Below are 23,177 nucleotides of genomic sequence, written 5' to 3' on the forward strand. Positions count from 1 at the left end.
AAACAATTTTTTCGAAACATAAATGACAATTTTCAAACTGAGTTTTTATTTATTTTTCTCAAGGAGTGTAGTTGATAGATGGTAGCAACATTAGGTGGTGTGATGTAGTGAAGAAGGATATTTTAGTCTTTTTGGTGTAAGTTTGGAGTGCAGTTAGTAAAAATTAGGTTGCAAGCCGTCCCCATTTATGTAAAGTTGGAGGCCCAGGAAAGCAATCTTAAGGGCTTTGCCCACTTGTTATGGAAGCCAAATTTATAATACATCACAATTTTTATCAGATAATAAATAGTATAAATTTTATGTCGTTGATATATAAATGTTTTTTTTTCTTAATTCTGAATATATTTTTTTTCTCATGCCAGAAGGAGAATATTTATAGTATTTATATACTGAAGAGGCGTTTTCAGAAGAAGTTGAAAACTTTTGTATTAAACTCGAATCTTAAACGTTGTGCTCACCAGCTGTAGGGGATCCTTATCCTGTATTATTTGACGGTGCCAATATAATAATATTCGGAAAATGTAATGTACAATATATTATTAATGTGACAACGATGTCTGAGACTCATTTGCATTAGACATACAAAAATGAGAAATTGAGGTAGGTGTGTGAAAAAAAATAAAGTATAAGTAAAAATTATTACTTAATTGAGAAAAGTAAAAAGTAAATTGATTATTAATAAAAGTATTGTTTTACTTTAATTATTTAATTGCTTGGACACTTAATTTTATTTTAGCAAGTTTATCTTTATTTCATTTTATTCCTTACTCTTAACAGTAACACTAATGATTGTGATATTCTCAATGATACTAACATTCTCCTAAAATGGATCACTTCACAAAATTAAAACTTTATTATTGCTATTCGTGGATGTTGGTGCTATATTTTATTGCTTGATATGTATGACTGTCATCAATAATTATAATGAGATAAATGATGTTTTGTATACTGTATTTACTTTTTTTTTTCAGAAGTCAACTCCATTGAGATGTATATTATACTGTGACGTCAAAAAGTATAATACTATAGTTATGAAACTAGGTTTTTAAGAAATATTTATATAGTAACACTACCTTTCCCACAGGGAGAATATCAGCACATAATTAGTAAGACAAGTCATAAGCTCCAGGACTTTTAAGGAAAATCGTTTTCATTTTACATTTTAATGTTTCGTTTCTAATATAATATTGGTGGATCAATTACTATATTTTAGATATTATCTATTTTGAAGTCTAAAATTTTATTATAGTTTTGTCTTTAAAATATTTTTTTAAAAATCGAAAAGAAAGAAAATATTTAAACCAAATATTTCAACCGTTCTAAATTTCGACTACGATGTTAGACTATTTGATAAACTCAGAACAAAAGTTATGTTAGATTTCAATTCAAAATTAATTAATACTACTCAATATATATATATATATATATATATATATATATATATATAGAGAGAGAGAGAGAGAGAGAGAGAGAGAGTCTTGTATAACTTAAGTAATCTAGGTCTTTCCAACACGAACAAATGAAAAAGTAATATTGTAAAAATCAATTAATTTTTTATTTTTGTCTTATTAAAGTGTGAAAGTTATTTTGGGTTTCACAGTTTCCTATTTTTTTCATCTCTTCCGAATCAAATGAATGAAGTTTCGTACAGTCTTCATTTTGTTCACATCATTTCTCACATATTAGAATGTTAATCACTAATTGTGGGTATTTGTTTTTATACTTTTAATTTTCTTGTCAACTTAAAGGAATTTCAGAAATGATTTGTGCTAGCATTCATAGAAAGAAAATCACTATGAGACATTAAATTACCTTTCACTGATTTGGTATCTTAATGCATGAAAATTAGTATAACCAACTTTAAACATGTAGATACACTGCTTAAGAAAAACTGATGTTAGAATCAACTAGTTATTAAAATTAAAAAAAAAAAAACAGTTTCATTTTTTTTAATCCATAAAGTTATAATTGATTTGTTTTCAGTAGTAACTACTATTGTAATTTTTGATTTTATTAAAATTTACAAATTTAAAACATGAAAAAATTTTAATTTAAGAAATCCTAAATATATTAAAATCAAGCAGTACGAACGGGCTAACATCAATAAAGAAAATTGACATTTACAACTTACTTAAAAAATCACATCTACATCTTATATTACAATTAAGGAAAAGGGTATTTCAGACTAATTACACTAATATTTACATTTATTAAATGCTTATCATTAATATGTACTTGTTAACTTTAAAAATCAGTCATTTTGCATCTTATAAGGAAGATAAATGCCTATAAAAAAGTTTAAAAAATGCTAACTCTTATTTGGAATACTAATGGAAAGATAAACATTTTTCATAATAACTTATACAAGATAAACACTTATATAAATGAAGAATACAATAAGTTTTGTTAGTGTTTGAAAGATTTTACAAAGGAAACAAATTTCATTACAACTTTTTTATGCAAAATCAGACTGGTCCCCAAAATAAATAAAAAAAATCAATTTTATTTATTTTATTTTAAAAAAGAGAAGATTATCCAAGACCTGAGCAGACCTGAGATATTTTACTCTAATAAGGACAAATGCGAGGAAAATCGTAATTAAAATAATAAGGTGTTTTCGTCACGTGTCTAAATGCACAGTACGCATGTCTTTCTAGAAATGCAACAGCTTCTACGTGTTTAAACAAATGCACGTCACTTCAAGTGTTTCATATGTGTGTCGAAATACAAACGAATCACGTGTTTAGACCACCCTTCGCCTACGTGGCAATCACTGCTCGTCTCAGAGATCACTCAAAGCGAGGCATTTTTTTTTTAATTTTTTTAATAAAATTGTCCATTTTTATCCATACACAGTGTCTAGCAGATGCAATTTAGCTCCTGAAACATTTTAAAAGATTTAATTTAGTCCTTAAAGTCTTTAATTTTAATAATTTAGTATCAGGAAATTTAATATTGGATTGATCTTTAAATATTATGACATTTTTTTAGATATTAAAAAATGGAATAAAAAATTGTTTTTTTCTGAAACCAAATTCACATCTTCGAGGGATCAGAAAAAACGATATTTTTATTTTTCATCATTTGACATTGACATTATTAATGGAGTGAGTATTTTCTCTGTCGTGATAGTGAATCGATGTTGCCAAACTGCTTCGGGAGTTGAACGTGTCTAAGCCTTGAAATATTGCGTCATGATGTGTGAGAATTCCAACCCAGGAAATAATATTTGTTAATTATCATTCTAATACTTGAAATAAAAATAAAAATAAAAATGATTTTGTTTGCTGTGAAATGGTGAAGGTTTTGGCTCAACCCATACACTATGGTGTCAGAAGAGGTTCATCTTAATCAATCTCTTTGTGTTTCTCTGTTTCTTAAAATGTAGGATGAAATTGCCCTTTCATTTTACACAAATTTCATTAACATTGCATATATGAATCACAAAAATTATGAAGAAAGTTAATCCGAGGTTTGTTTCATACAACTTATGCAAGGAAAAATAAATAAAATTTGTGAGCTGTGTGTAGCTTAATTCCTATACAGTTGATGAATAAAGTGTGATGATTACAATCTTTCTAAGTTTTTAATTCTTTTATGAATAAAAAATAAAGTGTACAAGGAAACGAAGATTGCTTTGACAACAAATATACTGCGAAGTTGTGCTTCTTGCTTTTTCTTTTTCTTTTCATAACGGCTGCACTTGAATGTTTCCAGTGAAGTCTGCACTGCAAAGTCAACTGTAATTTTCTTTAAACATTGCAGGCACTTGCAATAGTTTATGAAGATTCGGTCTGGTTTTGTTCTGACCTTGTTGTAAAAACTTAACACTATAAGGACTAACATATAAAACACTTGGATCACAATTACTGCTATACAACCGAGGTGATTAACAAAACATTATGGTAACAAGTTTGTAATTGAGTTTTAAGTGAAGCACAGTGAAGTGTGACAAAAATAATGACATGTGAGTCTCGAATTCCGCAATTGATGAAGAAGAAAACATTAAAGACTGCTTATCTCTCGGTTTGTGTTACTCCTTATCTAGTCCCTTCGATCCACCGCTAAATTTGGTGTTAATGTTGTGGGGAAAAATATATTCCATATTACTAACGGTCCTCTTTTGTGATGACAACCATCAAGTAATTGAGTTCTTCAACACCACATTTTCTATTTTCACACTTGTGATGGAGTGTCACCAAACGACAAAAAAAGGCAAATGCACTAGGTAGTGTAGGAGTATGAAGAAGTAAGATTGTAATTAAGGGGGTGTGCAATGTCGACCAATTTCTGTAAACTCTTATCCGTGTCTCATTTGCTATGTGTGGTGTCACAGTCCATTGGATCTCTTTCACTATTCACTGATTTCTAAGCCCTTTCCATAGCGTGAAACACCAACACCTGGGATTGTTTTCGTTACACGTCTGAATGCATCGTTGCTAATTTTCATGTGCGCAGTTTTGGAACCCCCGCAAGCACTTATCTTCAACCGTTTCGTTCCAATATCACACCGATCCCACACTATGGTAAATGAATGACTTATCCGAATCCGAATTATCTATATACAGTCACCATGCAACCGCATCCTCTCACCCACACCTTTAATTTTCTTTTACCCTTTGCTCTACTTTTTTATTGTTTTTTTATTCTCCCTCCATCTTATCCATCACAAAAATTCCTTCACAGATAAAAAAAACACTAAAAGAAAGTATAAATTAAGTAATAATCATAGTTTATTTGGTGGTGTTTGCCACATGATCATGAGATTGCAGTATGCCAGTAAAAGGGGAGGCCAAGTGTGAATAAGAGAAATCAACATTGAAGCTGGTCGTGGACACGGTCTGTGTAGCTTACATTGCCAAGTTTCTTCTTGGCCCCACTTTGGGGCCACGTTTCATGAACTTGCAATCTCTTCTGCATAGTATTTACTCTCTTGTTGTTTCAGTATAAATAGGGTCATCAACCTCACTCCATCTGCAAGTCCTTGAGCTTATCTCTACTTTTTGTGTCTCCCTCATCATCTCAATCCTCCAAAAGCCTAACATGTCCACAATGCTGAAATCAGGCATGAAAATTGAGGAGAAAAAAGGGAAGAAAACAGCACAGGCCAGCTCCAGAAAGGGGTGCATGAGAGGTAAAGGAGGTCCCGAGAATGCCACTTGCACCTACAAAGGTGTGAGGCAGAGAACCTGGGGGAAATGGGTTGCTGAAATCCGTGAACCCAATCGTGGTGCTAGACTCTGGCTAGGGACATTTGAAACCTCTCATGACGCTGCTTTGGCTTATGATGCTGCAGCACGTAAGCTTTATGGCCCTGATGCCAAACTCAATTTACCAGACCTTTCTTTGCCCCCACTGAAACCACCTCAGTTTCCCCCACCACCACCTCCTGGTACCAGCACTCAAACTCTTGATATGGAGAATCTGCAACAGCCCCTGATGCAAAACAACATAGACATTCCAACTTGTTCTAATTTCAATTTCAACCCTGCAGTCTCCATGGCCTCTCAGGAGGTTGGAGTCACTCCAATTTACACCAGTGATTGCATCGTGTCCCTTCCCTTGGACACCAATCCTAAGCCAATTGCAACCTACCCAAAACTTGAGGGGATTGAGGGAGAGTTTTCTCCATCTTGGGAGACAATGAACGAGACTTTACCTGTTTTTGATGATTCTATCTGGGCCGAAGCTGCTATGTCTCTAGATCTTCCTCTAATTGCAGCAGAGAATGAGATTTACACACCGGAGAACAACAACTTGGCAGATGTGGATATGTGGGACCCTCAAACTCCATGGTGCATGTAATGTCATCCTTTGAGTCACAACTCCCTTTGAGTCACATCTCATAAGGGCAAGGACAAGCAGCTATTATACCTTATAGTAGCTGCGATCTGGTGTTTTCTATATATATATATATACACGGTGTATAGAGGGGTAAAGACATCTGTGTTACCACTGGTTTGGTAATAAGATATAATATATATAGATACTGTACTACTACTATATATATTGTGTATGTGTCTTTTAAGTTACCACATATATGTATGTAAATATTACTTAATAGTGTTAGGGATGGTGGTCGTGTCCCCTTTCGTCCTCTATAATCCCTAAGTGTCCCCTTTCGTCCTCTATAATCCCTAAGTGGTGTGTCCTCTCGTGCCCTATTACCAAATAAGTCATTTAGAGGTTTCGTCTCAAATATCGGTTTGTGCCCTATCTATTGTCTCGGTATTAATAAGTTGTTTAGGTTTTGTGCCCTATCTATCGTCTCGTTTAGGTTTTGTGCCCCATCTATCGTCTCGTCTCGGTATTTTGTGTCCTATCGTCCTGTATCAATAAGGTATTAATAAGTTGTTTAGGTTTTGTGTCCTATCGTCCTGTATCAATAAAGTATTAGTAAGTTGTTTAGGTTTTGTACCCTACGACTTGTATCAAAAGTTGTTTAGATTTTGTGCCCTATGTGTTTGTTCGGCCTTTGTTTTGTTTAGGTTTTGCACAGTTTTGTGCAGTGTATCATCTGTGTCTTCAATAAGTACTATATGAATATCCATCTGTGTCTTCAATAAGTACTATATCAATAGGTCTCGTTGGTTTTGTGCAGCGAGCGAGATATATGTAAGCTGCAAGCATGAGATCATGTTGCTTTCCTGCAGCCTGAGATATATGTAAGCAGATTGTGTTTTGTGACTTTTATGTCAATAAGTATTATATTAACCGATGGTGCAAAGTGAGATATGTTTGTAAGCAGCTTATGAGTTTTATGAGATATGTGAGAGCAGCTTGTGACTTGTATGTCATAAAGTATGTATGCACTTTCTTATCTGCATAAATAATAAGATGTCTTATGCCTGTTTATGTTTATCTGCATTATGACAGTTCATATTTACTCTCTATGTTTAATTACTTTATTAGAAGATTTGTTTTTAATTTCACACATAATTTTAATCCTTTAGCTAATCAATCTTATGTTATTCAAGATTTCACTAAAACTTTAAGATGCTAAGTGTCCTGTCCTGTCAAGTTTGAAAATTATGAAAACAATTTATCTCTTGACACAAAACCATGACACAAAACCAGAACCAAGTTATTGAATCGGTTCTTAACTATAACTATCTTAAGGTGATCTATGGAGTTTTGTATTTTAAATTATTTGTAATCTTATAATACCAAACCAATAAACAGTTTGCCTAAAACACTATTGGACTAGACATTCTAAAAATATGGTCTAATCCCGCTCTGTTTAGTTTCATTCCTTCACTGAAATGAACAGGGAAAGTGAGATATTTTAATTTGCAGTTTCTGTAATTGGACAGGGAAAATGAGACATTTTAATTTCCAGTTTCTGTAGGCCAATATATTCCATTTTTAGAAGTTAATATATGCCACAAACTCTTTAGTCCTGGAAAAGATATAATTAATTACATTTTCTTACTTGGTTAATTATTAATATTTTATCACCAGTATACTAAAATTTTCAGATTTTTGTCTTATTATACTTCATGTTAATTCTTTTTAAATTTTAAATATGTCTTTTGAAAATGACACATATAAACTATACTATGGGTAAAATCTTAAACAAAAAGAAGAGGATAATGTCAAGATCATGATTGAAATGATTTCTTCTATGGTATATAGTCAAATATGCAACCAGTATATCGTCTATCTGATTCTTAAAATATACCATAGTTTTAATAAATATAAAAAGGTGTTTCTCTAAAGTAACTTTCATGTTATAATAAAGATAGTCTTCTCAAATACTTGCATATAATAATTATTTTCCCATTATTTATAGTTTAGTAGATAAAAATTACATAGAGTTAAACATAATCACAATATTCAAATGAGTGGGCCATAAATAATAAAAGTAATTGATTTTAAAAAAGATGCTAACTAAAAAAAAAATCAATATCAAAGACATTGTTGCCATCAAATTTCAACAGTTTCGCTTTCAATCCACATACATATATTTATCTGTAATTTTTATAAATTACCACCTATTAATTATTTAGCCAATAGATTTAGTTATTAGCCACAAGAGTTTGAGTAAGAAAGAAGAAAATTCTCAACAGTCAGATAGTGTAAAAACAATATGGTAAATCAAATTTTATTCCTAGAAACTTTTCAGTGATCTATTTCCAATCAATAAGATTCTATAAGTTATGATTTATCAAGACACAACAAATAAATAATGGTGAGAGTTGTGATTCCAGAAACGCTTAAACTTATCAAGATTTCTCTATTTAATCTTGCTTCTGGCTTTAGTGAAGTTTTATCTCTATCTTGTAAGTTGTTTTCTATTGAACAATTCTCTCCCACTTTTTTTTTTTTTTCTCAAAATTTCTTAAAGTTAGATTTCTCAAAACCTCAAACTTGTTGAGCATATTAAAATTGGTCCAAAACAGAGTTCTATTGTTAGATATGTCTTTTTTTTTAAGTTATTTGGACTTCAGGTAATGCTTCAAAAGCTTATTTGTTAAAGTTCCAAATCACTCGGATGTCTCTTATTTGCTCTGTATTCTTTAATTATTTTTAATTTTGCCAAACATATTTTTAATTATATAAAGATCGTATTTATAGCTAAGAAAAAAAGTCTAATACGAAAGTTAACTAATTTTCCTTAAAAAAATTAAAAACTAACTTAATCTTTAAATATAAAAATTTTAAATCAATTTTTATTAACCAAACATAAAAATCATATTCTAAATGCGCTGTTGTAAACAACAATTAAACTGTCAACAAAAAATTGTAGTTTGATGAACTAATATAAATATTGTAGTTTGATGAACAAAAAATTGTAGTTTGATGAATTAAGCTGTTGTAACACAATATATATAGTAGGGTAGTATTCCGTATTCCACATTTGAATGAATCTTCTAGCTACCTATTTGATGGGATGATATTTAATAACAAGTATGGTTACCAGCAACTTTTGGAAAGAAAAAAATTGTTAACGAGTAAGAAGACATAACAATGATGTATGTGGAAGCTCTCTTGATAGGATACAATATATAAGGTTTGAATTGTCTGGCTTCACCCAACAGTCATAAAAAGATAAAATTGTAAGTTTTATAGCACTCAAAATGAGGATATTACTTCGACTAAGTTCATAATAATTTAACCTTTTTGCTTTATTATTTATTTTCAATGACTTCTGGAGAAAGAGTGAATAATATTCAGAACGTACAGGTCCAAGTGGAAGTTTAATCAGAAAGGGTTTTTTCAGCAAATATTTAAGTACCTAGTCAATTAGTCATAGGTAGATAATCATAGTAACAAATTTTGAAGGCACAGCTAATTAATTTAGTTAAGCACAGAAACATATGCCAGAAGAGGAAGGGTTAATAATCACTTATGAGATAGGGATCATGAACACAAACAGGAGGAAGAGTTTTGAATCATAAATGTATGATACAGGTTGATATTCTGAGTACATAGACAAAGATAATATAAAATAAAATGAAACTCCTTTTACAAATTTGTGCAGGTTTGTACAGAGAAAAAACAAATACAAATATACAACAGTAAGTTATTTCTCTATTAATTTAAAATCATATGATCAATATAGAATAACTAATCGTTAATAACAATTTTTCTATGGAAGTAACAAATTCAAAATCTTAAACCAATTCAATTTCTAACAACCAGAGAATTAACTTTTACTGATTCAAAAAACATGAATGAATAACAATAAAATAAAAGCAACAATTCTAAACAGCTGACACACTTCTCCTTACTCAGCAAACATCAAGTTTTACTTTTAGGATCTCAAAATTATTTGTCGGTAGAGATATATGAGCCATTTGCTCCAGTTTTATAATAGACGAGACTTACAACATAATCATTTTATACTTATACTTATCTCAAGAAAAGCAATCTCATGTTGATTATGAGAAATAACTATTATTATAGTTTGGTTTGACAACAAATTAGTAGTGTCTACTTGTGTTTAAGATTAACTTTTATATATATATATATATATATATATATATATATATATATATATATATATATGAGTACTCAGTGTTCCAACCCATATACAAAACTATGTACAATGTTTTTTAAATAAATTGTCCTTATGGTATAAGATGATACCTTACATTTGCAATCCAAAAACTTTTTTCCTATATATTTCAATCATGACAATAATATTTATAATTCTTCGTATGATATTAATTACACAAGTTATCTTCATACACAATGTGTTTATTTCATTGTCTATTGTCTTGTGCTCTGTCCATACAGTATTTATGTCCAACAAGATTTCATCATGTAACCGAACATAGCCTTTGAAATTTGAATTTCTCACACAATTTTTGCACTTCAAACCTCCTTTCCTGTGATGTTTTGCTCAATCACAATGTATTTGATTGGTTTTAGTTCTCAAAGATTTTGAATAGATTTTCGTCCTGGGTAAGCCTTCATTCTCTGTTCATTTTCGTGCAAAAATAATCCTCTAGACTTAAATGTCTGAGATCTGTTAGTCCTAATTAATTATGCCCTTTATGTAACCCTCCAGTTTATTGTCTTATATATTATCCAAGTGCCTACTTATTTGTGCAAAGTAACTTGTGTAGACATCTTATAACAATATTTGAATGCAATGCAGAGGACATCAATATGCCAATCAGAGTATGAGAAAGAGGATGTTTTATATTTGCTCCTTATCTAAGACCATATGCCATATATATGATTTCTTCTTCATCTACCTTTGCTTTTCGAAACAAAATGTTATTTCTTTAGTTCCATATACTCCATATGATAGTTATCCACATCCCCTTCCAAATGTTGTTTCCTTTTTTACTTAGTTCCATTAAGTGAAAGTGATTAAAATTTATTCTTACATGGTTACAATGTACATTACTAACTCCTATCCAAAAATCACATATTTGTCAATATTTAGTCGCTATCCTGCATCCAAAAACAAATGGCTTGTTGTTTCCTCACTCTCCCCACACATAATTCATAATTCATTTTCCAACCTCTAGTCCCTACGTTTTAATTGTTCCTTAGTAGGTATTTTATTTAGCATGACCCTCCATGCTAAACATTGGACTGATGATAGTACCTTTACTACCATAATTCTGTAATCATGGTTTCTTTCCTTATACTTTTATCATACAACTTCTTATACGCATCTTGAACAGAGTAATAGTCTTTATCTTCACCACCCTATATCCAAGTATCATCCCTTTATTTAGTTAATAATATTGTAGATAATTTTTTCTTTAGTTCTATTATATGTGTCATTTCCATCCAAACCATTGCCTCCTTCTACTCATATTTCATTTCCATTTGTTTTCATTTCAATGTCCTATCTCTTCCAAAGTTACTTGCTTCATATTAGAATTGGTGTATAGTCTTGAATAGGAGTGTATAAGTATCATATTGTTATATAGTATTATAGTATGTGTTTGTGTAATATGTAGATATATTACCATGGACATATTGGTTCAGATATAAGTTAACCAATTATATTGATTTAACTAAAATATTAAATCAATTTAATCAAATGGTAAAAGTGTAAAATAAACCTTGCATATATTTATCGTTGTCCGAAGAGAAATATAGTTTTGCAGATTGACGGTGAAGAAAGACTCCTCATTTAACGAATAAAAACGACAAACTTAGTTCGTAATGTAGGCTTATCATTATCAGAAAGTGACAGCAGAAGATGGAAGGTCATGAATATGAAGTTAACAGAAAGTTTGTTATTAGACGGCAGTTTGACTATGGAGGGAGAAAACAAATGGTGTCACCATCGTCTCTATTGTTAAAGTTAAAGTCTAAAATTTTGGCCGGCACAGTATGCCATTTTATTATGTACAGGCGCAGATCAATAAACAAAGGAGACTCTTAAATGTCTTACACACAATGCCATATCTGTGTGAAATTTTCTTCAACAAATTATGATTTGCAGAGTTAATTAGATGGTGATGTAGTTTTTATTGTCTGAAAGAGAAGATGGAATTAGTGAGCAACCATAGCTTCTTGGACGTGCATGGTAGGATTGCTGACAAGCGAACAACGGGAGGATGGAAGGCCTCATCCTTTATCATAGGTACTGCTGAGACATCATATAGATACTACGTTGTTCAGTGTTCCAATTTTGACCTCTGTGGTGGGTGTAGGGAACGAGGTGACGGAGAGGTTGGCGTTCTTTGCAATTGCAGCGAACATGGTGTCTTATTTAGTTTATGTAAGGAGTGAATCTCTTCCCGACGCTGTCACTCACGTTACTGGTTGGATTGGAGCTGCTTATGTGCCTACCCTCTTCGGAGCCTTTCTAGCTGATGCTTACTTGGGTCACTTCAGAACCATCTTACTTTTCTCCGCCATTTATGCTGCAGTATGTATTATATTTTCCAACTTCGATTTGCATTTTGTCTTTTTATTTAAGATTAAATATACTTTTGGTTCTTAAATAAATAAAAATTAGAATTAATTTTTTTTTAACTTTAGATTAATTTATTCTTTCATCCTTAATAAATGGTTAAATTTAGTTATTTTAATCATGTTAAGTTTATTTGAGGTTTTAAAAATGTTTATAAGTAAATATCAAGGCGAAGATGTGAGTTAAACGATATAAATAACTCAAATACTATTATAAAATGCGTTTAAAATATTAAACTTAAAAAATTTGGTTAAAAATATTAAATACACATATTTCTAAAAGTTGAGGAACTAAATTAGTCTAAAGTTTCAAAGAATAACTCATTTCATTTCAATTTTCACCGAAAATCAAGTGACAGAAACATAGTTAAAACCGATTAATAAACTTGTATTTCTGTATATTGTTTTATTTTTTGTTAGACCAATATATCACTCTAAATTGTTAGCAAACCATGCAATGAAAAAATTGTGTTTAGACCCATTACTTTTGTAAAATCAAATATTCTTTTCGAACATAACTTATTTCCGCAGCTTTTTAAAGTTTTATCTATTTTCATTTTAAAAGCATTATTTTGATGAAAGAATACAAAAATTATATATAACGGTATTATAAATCTTCTAAAGGAAACTAGTACATAATGAGTCATATTTTTTAAATACAATTTTCATTTTAATCTTTTTTAGAGTATATAAAGAAACATGAATTCATTTCGACTAAAATCATACCTTTCCAAATTATTTAAGTTTTATTATTATAATAATAATAATAATAAAATTAATATTAAAATATTATTATTTTATAACTATTATTATTATAACAAAAATGAAATAATATAAGAAAATATGACTTCAATACTATTATAATTATTTTTTTAAACAATGTGTTTTATAAAATTTTCGTATTTTTACTTGGAAAAGATATATGAACCCGTGTAAAATGGCGTATAATGTATTAAATTTTTTATAACGTGTTCCACAATAAATTATCATATATATATATATATATATATATATATATATAAAATTTATTTATCGACTCATTCAATATATTGTTGTCAGTGATTCACATTACTCGATCTTCCTTCTTATAATATAAAGAAGCAAGACCACAAGTGGATTTATAATATTTTTATCAAAATGGCATTTTTTTAAGCATATTGTTCTAATATTGAAAACAGCCCACGTCATACCAATAAATTATGATTTTCAATATAAAATCAGGGTTTGGTAACTTATCCCATAAATTATGATTGTGAATAAAATCAGGGTTTGGTATCTGGATAAGGAATTAATAATGGGAAAATTTACTTTTACACGGTTATATAAATTTGATATTTTCTTTAATAAAAAACAGTGTTAAATGACATTAGTGAGTTTTCCATTGTAAAGCATTTCAACGTAAAAATAAATAAATTTTTTATCCACTGCATTCATGTCAAATTCTTTATCAAATATAACTTCAAAAATTAATCTCTCTTTTTATTTTTCTTACAGATAATAATTGCTTTTGGAATATATTTTAGAATATATAATAGGAAAATGTATTTTGTTTTGAGAATCTGGGCAACCCACTAATATATACTTTTATAATTAAAAGAATAACTTTAATATTTAAAAAGAAAATTTGAAAGATAAAATATTGTCTAAAAAATTTGTTAAGTGATAAATATATAATATACTATTACACAATGTAGTGTTAAAGGAAAACAAAATTGCTGATTACTACATGGATCGTGCAGGAGATAAATATTGACTTTTAATCATGCGGTGAATGATGCAGGGGATGATTTTGCTGACATTTTCAGCTTCCCAGACTACTATATGGCGACACTGCGGCTTTACGGCATGCGAAGCAGCGACCAAAGGTCAAACCTTTTTCATATATTGTGCACTTGCACTCATTGCCTTAGGTACGGGTGGAATCAAGCCCTGCATCTCCTCCTTCGGGGCTCATCAATTTGACGACGCAGACCACAAAGAAGTTCAGATGAAACCTTTATTCTTCGACTGTTTCTTTGTCGCCATTAACGTCGGTGCCATTTTTGGAATTACGCTATTGGTTTACGCACAACAAACTGTTGGGTTTCGCTGGGGTTTTGGATTATCCGCAGCCGCCGCCATTTGTTCTATCCTTATCGTAGTTGCCGGTGTCCCTTATTACCGTTTCAAAAAGCCAATGGGAAGCCCTTTCACTAGGTTTCTTCAGGTTGTGGTAGCTTCCACCAGGAATCATCTCAACGGGGTTTATCTTACAAATCATGAAACTCCTCTCTTTGAGGTTCAAACAACGGAGTCCGATGTCGTTGGCTCAACCAAGCTTCCTCACACCCCACAATATAGGTTTGTTGACATGAAAATATTATTTTTCACGAAGACGTTGATCTTAGGTTAAAACACAGGGCAAAGGTTGTAGCTTGGTTGGGAGTATTATCGTGGTAAGTTAACTGAACCAATTGTTGTGCAGGTTTTTTGACAAAGCAGCGGTTATGGTAAATGCTGAAGACAAAAGCAACCGGTGGCGCATATGCACGGTGACACAAGTAGAAGAGTTCAAAGCCTTCATTCGAGTCCTTCCGGTGTGGGCTTCCACCATCGCTCTCTCTCTGTCCTACGCTCAACCCTTAACCTTCTTCCTAGGCCAAGCCAATATCATGGACCGAACACTTGGTGTCAGCTTCGTAATTCCCACAGGTTCTGTCCCTGTCTTCGGCGCCATCACTCTCATCCTCCTACCCATCTACGAGAAACTCATTGTCCCCTTTCTCCGCAACCTCACCGGCCACCACCGCGGCATCACATCGCTGCAGAGAATAGGGGTAGGGCTGTTCGTCTCGGTGTTCGCCACGGCTTCCGCGGCGTTGGTCGAAATGAAAAGACGGAACTACTACTCCGTGCAGTTAAGCATGAGCGTGTTCTGGTTGCTCCCTCAGTTTTTGCTAATGGGCAGTGCTGAAGTTTTCACCTACGTGGGGCAGTGGGAGTTTTTCTACGATGAAGCCACGGATGGGACAAGGAGCATTATCAGTGCGATGTGTCTGTGTGGGATTGGGATCGGGAACTGGTTGAGCACTGCGCTGGTGAAGATCATTGAAGCTGCGAGTGGTGGACAAGACAAAGGGTGGTTGAGGGACAACCTTAATGAGAGTAGGTTGGACAACTTTTACTGGGTTTTAACGGCTATTAATGGAGTCAATTTTTTGGTTTACCTGGTTGTGGCGCATTGTCACAGAGGGAATGGAGCACTTGTTATGGATGAGGCCATGGCTGATGATGAATTCACCAATCCCAAATACTCACAACCATGAAGGGGAATTACCAAGTACAGTTTTCTGATCATTTATACTTTGATCATCTCTTTAATTTGCTGTTCTTCGTAATTTAATCAATCTTTATGTTACATTAATATCAACAATTTTTCCTGTTAATAATAATAGGTCTTGCTTGGCAGGCAAGTGAGAAATGGTTATTTTCAAATGCTTGAGGACAAAAGTATTTGAAAAATATTGTACATAGCTTTGTATATAGATCGGGAACATGTGCTCTCATATATATATATATATATATATATATATATATATATATATATATATATATATATATATATATATATATATTGTTTTATAATTTCTTATTGTGCCTAAATTTATTAGAAATATTTCAGACATTGTTCAGGTCTTCGAATCTTTAATATGTAAAGAAAAGAAAAGGGGGGCTTCTCCCTACACCTCCAAGAATCTCGTCTGTACCCCCAAAATCAATTTAATTTCCATAACTGCCCATGGTTAAATATAACATTTACCTTGTGTTTTTTACCCCATACCCCTGCACCCCCATACCCCTGACGCTGCACCCCCTAAAAAACCCCATACCCCTACACCACTGCACCCCCAAAACAAACTCCAATAAAAAGAGAATCTAATTCCCACACCATGATCAGGAATCTTTGACCTAACGCCTCTCTTTTGTCCTCTGCTCCCGCAAGCCTCCACACACTGTTCGTCCTCTTCTCCCAGCCTCCACACACTGTTCATTTTCTCCCATTTGGTCTTCTCCCACGTTGGTCGCACACATCCTCCACCTCCACCACACAGTTCTTCTCTCCACCGTGCACAACACAGTCTTCATCCATCTCTGTTGCGTCCCTTTTCTCGTCTTCTGCAACACCACAGACCCACCCGCATCTTCTCCAAGTAATGTTTTGAAATTTGTAATCTTGGTTTGTTTTTATTTTTTTGAATTCTTTGTGAAACGGCATATGTAAGCCGTGCGGGAAATCAGAAACGGAATACACATTCCGTTTCTGCATTTTTTTTTTCATTTGTTTTGTGAAACGGCATTTGTAAGCCGTGTGGGAAATCAGAAACGGAATACACATTCCGTTTCTGCATTTTTTTTTTCTTTTGTTTTGTGAAACGGCATTTGGAAGCCGTGTGGGAAATCAGAAACGGAATACACATTCCGTTTCTGCATTTTTTTTTCATTTGTTTTGTGAAACGGCTTTCGTAAGCCGTGTGTGAATTGAGAAACGGAATACACATTCCGTTTCGCCCTTTTTTTTTCAAATTTTTCTGAAACGGCTTTTGTAAGCCGTGTGGGAAGTGAGAAACGGAATACACATTCCGTTTGGGTTTTTTTTTTAAAAAATTTAACTGAAACGACTTTTGAAAGCCGTTGTGGGGAGTGTATGAAACGGAATACACATTCCGTTTCATTTAATTTTTTTTTCAATTTTATTGAAACGGCTTTTGAATGCCGTGTCGGATGCGTATGAAACGGAATACGCATTCCGTTTTTTGTTTTTTTTTTCAAATTTTGGTGAAACGGATTTTAGTATCCGTTTTGTGTTTTTTTTGTTGTTATTTTCGTGAAATCCGTTTTAGCAGTGACTTGTTGAATGTAATTAAAGGCTTAGTCTTTGGAGATTATGTGTGTGTGAAATGGAAAAAGAAAGAATGGTTAGAGAGGTTTAAAAAAGAGAACACACGGTAGCTCGGATTAAAATGAGCTGATTCATGGTTGGTACTAAGAACTACTGTATGATTAACTAGCATCAATAATTTACGTTTCCTATTATTAGACAGCAATTGCATTTGGTAACGGAATTTAAAATCATGTTGTTTATTTCATTTAGTTATTTTTCCAGGAAATTTATATTGGATTCTAATGTTTCAAACTTTGAATTACAGATATGGTTAGAACACGAGGAAATTTAGGTAGACGCGGTTCAAATGATGCACCAAAGAGTTCTAGACAGGGTGGTGCACGGAATAGACCCACAGCTTCGGCTCGTAGAAGGGGTCAGCATGAGGGTAATGTGGTTGAGGATGATATTGTTGAGAATGAGGTTTCTGACGTTCCTCAGGAGGACGAGCACGGCATTGATAACGATGGTGGAGGATTTCCTGGGGGTCCATATGATACATCTTTATTGACCCTGTACCAGGATCATGTTGCACGCATGATATGGGATGGTCAGGTCAGTAAAAAGTTTTTATATAGGTTTAATTTTATTGTTGGTAAGTATTTTTAGTCTTTTTTGTTTCTTCTGGTAGGATCGAGTTGTCAAAGTGGTCTCTCATATTAAAAAGGTGAAGAAATTAGGACGTCCTCATCCTTCTGTTGCACCTTTTGTGTTAGCTTCTGGATTATCGCCTCTGTGCGATATTTTGTATGAATATATCGATCTTGGGTTAGTATTGGGTTTCGTGGAGAGATGGCATCCCGAGACCAATACTTTTCATTTACCCATTGGGGAGATGACCATGACTTTGGATGACGTATCGTCACTTCTCCATCTTTCCATCAGTGGAAACTTTTGCTCCACTGAAAATCTGGAATATGAAGATTCTGTTCAGATTTTGACGACACTTCTTGGTGTTGACCGGGCCATGGCATGTGTGGAGCTGAATCAAAGTCGGGGTGCACAGGTCCGACTGAGCTGGTTGAGAGACTTGTATCATAGCTGTTGTGAAAACGAGCTATGGGAGTTTGCTGCACGTGCATATCTTTTGCACCTTGTAGGGTGCACGATATTTGCTAACAAAAGCGCCACCTATGTTCGTACACATTATCTCGAGCTATTTAGAGATCTTTCCACATGTCGTACATATGGTTGGGGAGTTGCTGCTCTTGTCCACTTATATGAGCAGCTAGGAGATGCCAGCTTTGCAAATACAAAGCAATTAGCTGGATATCTACCTCTTCTGCAGGTACCCATTTATATAACATTTTATTCTTTATTTCACTTGTTTTTAGTTTTATATGATAATGGTTAAATGAAATATTATTTGATACAGGCTTGGATATACGAGCACTTCCCTACATTGGGAAGGAAGCAAGTACGGGATACATATGTGGAGACCGAACCCCGTGCTCTACGTTATGTCACTGGACGCGCCATTTCCGCTATAGCTGATGTTAGAGTCCAGTTGGATGGCTTGACATATGATGGGATGATTTGGAACCCATATGTAGCACATAGAGCTGCACGACAACTGGTAACACATAGCATGTTTTCTGGCTTCCTGAGGGTTGGGACCGTCGTACAACGTCATTTGCCTGAGCGTGTGTTGCGACAATTTGGCTTCATCCAGCCTATTCCACGACCGCCTAGTTCGGTTCCCATGATGGACTTTGAGGCTATTGATGATCGGTGGAAAAAGCACGAGCAGTTTGTTGTACATCAAGTGGTCCAAGCACCAGCTCCCTTTTCATGTTCGGATGGATATTTGCAGTGGTTTAGGAGAGTCTCCCATCCATATATTTTACGTGGAGCTGAGGCCGACCGACCTAGCCTTGTGCTTGTGCCCCGACTTCGTCGGAATTTGCCAGATGACATAACAGTTCAGAGGACGTCACCGTCATCATCTTCCAGTGGTTTATTGGTATGTCACACATTTAGTTGTTAATAGTATTAGTAACTGTTAATATTTGACATTAACTTGTTATTATGACAGGGTCTCGTGAAACGCATTGTAGGTGGTCTTCAGCGGATGATAGACTGTAGAGATGTTACTGAGGGCACTGTTGCCTGGGATCGCACTCATGAGTTATTGCAGATGGCTCAAGATGGACTTGAAGAGGAAGAGACTAGAGGAGGACGTAGAGTTCGAGGTCGACGACCATCTACGTCTGGATAGTCGATTTATTTGTATTTGATGTTAGAGTTGACATTTGTATTGGATTTTATGTTAAGATATTTCATCTATATATGGTATTTTATATTAAGTTATTTAATGTTAGCAATGAGGCCAAAATATATCCGTCCCTTGGCCAAAGGAGTTAGAATTTTATATATTGGTAAAATAATTACAAACTACAACAGTGAAATACTTAAATACAATCAACAAATATTAGTCTTCCATGAGATCTACATAACTACGATCCACTATGTGTAAATCTAGGAATGCTTGCATCCTATCTCTATAAAATGATGCCCACCCTTTTGCCTTTGGGTAACAATTGCTAGATGATATGATATCCACTGTCGGTAATGGACAGCCTTCTTGTAGACGAACCTGTAAATACGCAATTAGACAATAGAGAAATAAAGTTATTTATAAAAATAATATATATATATATATATATATATATATATATGTAAACATATATACCTGAACAAAATGAGAATTGTAAACATGTCCGATACAAATTAGTCGATGTTGACTTTGCGAAGTAGGTGGGGATGTACGAAGTGGGAATATAGTCAAATTCTGAACTGATGACAAGCACACGAGGATTACATTATACCGATTAGCAATCGCATACCCCATGTCTGGTATAGTCATCCACTTGTCTCGATTAGCCTGTATATAATTAATTAGATTATAATAAAACAAAATCATAAAAAACTTGTAATACATAAATTTCAACAGTGGTGTATAGAAGTTATACCCCTGATGGTGATTGAACTAGCAAAGACTTTCTCAGTTCTTCCAGACGATCATAGCCTCCAACTAACGTTGCATATTCATCTCGCCATTGGCTAAGTTCTTTGTATAGATCATGTCTGATTAGAGGCCACGACTCCTCACCCATACCCAACAATGCAGCAATGCATCTATATCCACAATGACCGTCCGCCACAACATCGACAACATCCAGTATATATGGATGAAAAACAGGATTGAACTGTTCTAGCATGGGTATTACTTTCTCTTCAATAACACGTTTGCTCTTCGCCTTGTTTTCTGTTTTTGCAACAAATGTGTCTTGTCTTGAGGACTCTATGGAGGCGTCCACATGCTCAAAATAGGAGGGATCACGTTTGGTTGACTTCTTTGATCTATGACTCTTAGCTGCACCTTTCGTCTTAACTTTAGTCGGTGGTGGTAACATCGATGTCATGGAAGGGCTAACTATGTCAAGTAATTTATGTTTTATGGTCACTTTTCCTGCAATATCAACTTCTTTGAAAAGATTAAGCAGTAGATCAACCTCCCTCTGAATAGATAATTGCCCTTCAGTTTGTGAAGACGAGACATTGGAGAAGCTCAACCTAGTCCACATGACATGAATTTCTTGGAGAGGAATAATCCCAGGATCATATCGTGCTAATTCACACGCACATGGTAGACCATAAGTTTGTCTGAGAATGCAGCCACAACGACTACTATCGAATCCAATCTTCTTTACTCTTTCCAATTCTGGAGCAAGGAGTTCTAAGGCACATCTAGAAATATTCCCCACTAATCTTCTATAACTCAATGCCTTGTAAGAGTCACTGATCAGATTTATACTTCTTTCAAAAGACGCCTTAATTTCATTGTGTTGCAAGATAATAACGTTGTGAATTCCATCCCAACACGAACAAAGGTCTCCCATACTACTTCCAAGAACTTTCTTCAGACTCCAGTGAGCAGACTCAACCCTAGTACAATTTATACAAGGAAATCATATAAACCATTAATAAAAGAAAATTTAATTAATAGCAAAATACAAACATACCTGTTTGATGTTGTATTCCCCAAATGCATAACTTTGTTCGTCCATGCCTTCACAAAGAATTTCTTATAAGGAATGATCCACGAGTCGTTAACATATTCAAAGAATACAGGCCACGGCTGGCAAACAACCTGAAGACGATGAACACACTCCTTAAACTTTAATTCATCTTCACAGTCCATGACATTCTCCCAGGCTTGAAGTACAACATCCCATGCGTCAACAGAATTTACTAACATTTTGCACTTTGCCTGCACATTTTTTTGAATGTGGAAACGGCATAGAAGATGATAACACTGAGGGAACACCATGCCAACAACATTCATTAGAGCAAGATCCCTATCAGTTACAATGACTTGTGGACCACCCTCGGACGTCATAAATAGACCTCTTAGCCTTTCAAGAGCCCAAATGAAATTATTTTGCTTTTCACTAGATAAAAATGCAAAAGCGGCCGAGAAAGTTAATCCTGTTGAGGTCACACCAACAATCTCAAGTAATGGCAACCGATATTTGTTGGTTTTATAGGTACTATCCATTAAGAACACAATGTTGAATGAATTTAACAACTTCACAGCATCAGGATGGGTCCAGAACAAATCACTTACCACATCAGATTCATCAAGACATCTACTAAAATGGATGTAGTGATCACGTTCCAACATCAACATTAACTGTTGTAACTCAGTTCTAGAACCTCTTATTGAACGTTTGTACCTATATCTTGCATTATACACTTGCTTAAGGGTTGTAACATTACACTCATCTTTTTCTTTCAGGGTGAGAAGTATATTTGAAGGTTTGACTTGACTTTTAGTCATATCAAGAAGCAATGACTGTTCAGTAGACTTCAACCTACCAGCATAGGGGTGACCAACTAGAGTAGATGAGACATCGTGATTATGGTAACCACATTTTACGTTCAACACCCATCCCTCCCCTTGAGAGATGGGTCTCCCTCTCAATCTAAATGGACAATCACATTTTCTTGTCCCAGATAAACTCGGTTCTGCATCAGACTTGTATTTTCTATATTTTCCACCTCTTTCACAACCTAATAATACATGGGTCTTTCTTCCTGGTTGTCCATTATATTTATCTGATCTTAGAATAATGACAACAAATCCAAGATTATAAGCAACCCCTCTAACCCACTTAATCAAATCTTCACGTGTTGGGAAAATATCATCGGTTGTAAAATGAGATGTATAATCTTGTTCGCAGATATCATGAACAAAATCAGAAAAGTCCGACATGAGACTACAATTTAGTTGAGAATCCGCTTGAGAATCCAAAAAACTCAAATAACTAAATTCATGATCTTCCATGATGAACTATAATAAAAAAAGTATTTTAATACGTAAATTACTCACATCAGAATATTACAAAATAATGCAATTAAAAAAAATGCATAAAGAATGTAAGACGAATCACATAAGAAAACCAGTGAATGCAACACGTATCAAAATTGGAAAACTGATTGCTGATATTTATAACTGATTGCATTATTTAGGTTAGAAAATTCACCCCTCACACAGTATAAATTCACTCACATTAAAAATTCACCAATAACACACTAGACGTATCAACATTCAATACAAACTACAGGGGTTACAAATTCCATCTCACATCTTTCAGAAACGGATTATGTAATCCTTTTGGAAAAAAAATATTTGGTTTTTTGATGTTTGAGTGTTTCCTACAGTCGCACAAAACAACCATGCAAATATGCATTTCAACTCTATTTTTAAGACGAGGATAACACGTACATGCATGCCACCAATCTTATGCAAAATTTATTTACGACTAAGGTTTAAAAGAACAAGGTGAGGGTGTAATTTTTT

The 23,177-nt window shown here is 33.7% G+C and overlaps 4 protein-coding genes across 4 annotated transcripts; 2 read left to right on the forward strand and 2 right to left on the reverse strand.

Annotated features, from left to right (window-relative positions):
• The first annotated feature begins 4,877 nt into the window (after positions 1 to 4,877).
• Positions 4,878 to 6,861, forward strand: LOC114162782 (dehydration-responsive element-binding protein 2D-like). Its single transcript, XM_028046759.2, has one exon. It carries the CDS (start codon positions 5,044 to 5,046, stop codon positions 5,803 to 5,805), a length of 762 nt encoding a protein of 253 aa, XP_027902560.1. The 5' UTR covers positions 4,878 to 5,043; the 3' UTR covers positions 5,806 to 6,861.
• A 4,965-nt stretch (positions 6,862 to 11,826) lies between these two features.
• Positions 11,827 to 17,714, forward strand: LOC114196147 (protein NRT1/ PTR FAMILY 8.2-like). Its single transcript, XM_028086697.2, has 5 exons — positions 11,827 to 12,058; positions 12,129 to 12,346; positions 14,171 to 14,730; positions 14,855 to 15,709; positions 17,577 to 17,714. Exons 1-4 carry the CDS (start codon positions 11,962 to 11,964, stop codon positions 15,693 to 15,695), a joined length of 1,716 nt encoding a protein of 571 aa, XP_027942498.1. The 5' UTR covers positions 11,827 to 11,961; the 3' UTR covers positions 15,696 to 15,709; positions 17,577 to 17,714.
• Positions 17,715 to 19,601: 1,887 nt separating this feature from the next.
• Positions 19,602 to 20,478, reverse strand: LOC146883994 (uncharacterized). Its single transcript, XM_085666424.1, has 3 exons — positions 20,284 to 20,478; positions 20,004 to 20,195; positions 19,602 to 19,907 (listed from the first exon to the last, which is right to left on the reverse strand). The coding sequence occupies exons 1-3, from the start codon at positions 20,425 to 20,427 to the stop codon at positions 19,743 to 19,745; spliced, it is 501 nt and encodes a 166-aa protein (XP_085522550.1). The 5' UTR covers positions 20,428 to 20,478; the 3' UTR covers positions 19,602 to 19,742.
• LOC146883995 (uncharacterized) lies at positions 20,450 to 22,154 on the reverse strand. Its single transcript, XM_085666810.1, has 3 exons — positions 21,337 to 22,154; positions 20,615 to 21,259; positions 20,450 to 20,525 (listed from the first exon to the last, which is right to left on the reverse strand). Exons 1-3 carry the CDS (start codon positions 22,152 to 22,154, stop codon positions 20,450 to 20,452), a joined length of 1,539 nt encoding a protein of 512 aa, XP_085522936.1.
• Positions 22,155 to 23,177: the final 1,023 nt, after the last annotated feature.

The sequence above is a fragment of the Vigna unguiculata genome, chromosome 9 (assembly GCF_037176805.1).
Source record: "Vigna unguiculata cultivar grain cowpea cultivar isolate G323 ecotype 2 chromosome 9, ASM3717680v1, whole genome shotgun sequence".
Taxonomy (NCBI): domain Eukaryota; kingdom Viridiplantae; phylum Streptophyta; class Magnoliopsida; order Fabales; family Fabaceae; genus Vigna; species Vigna unguiculata.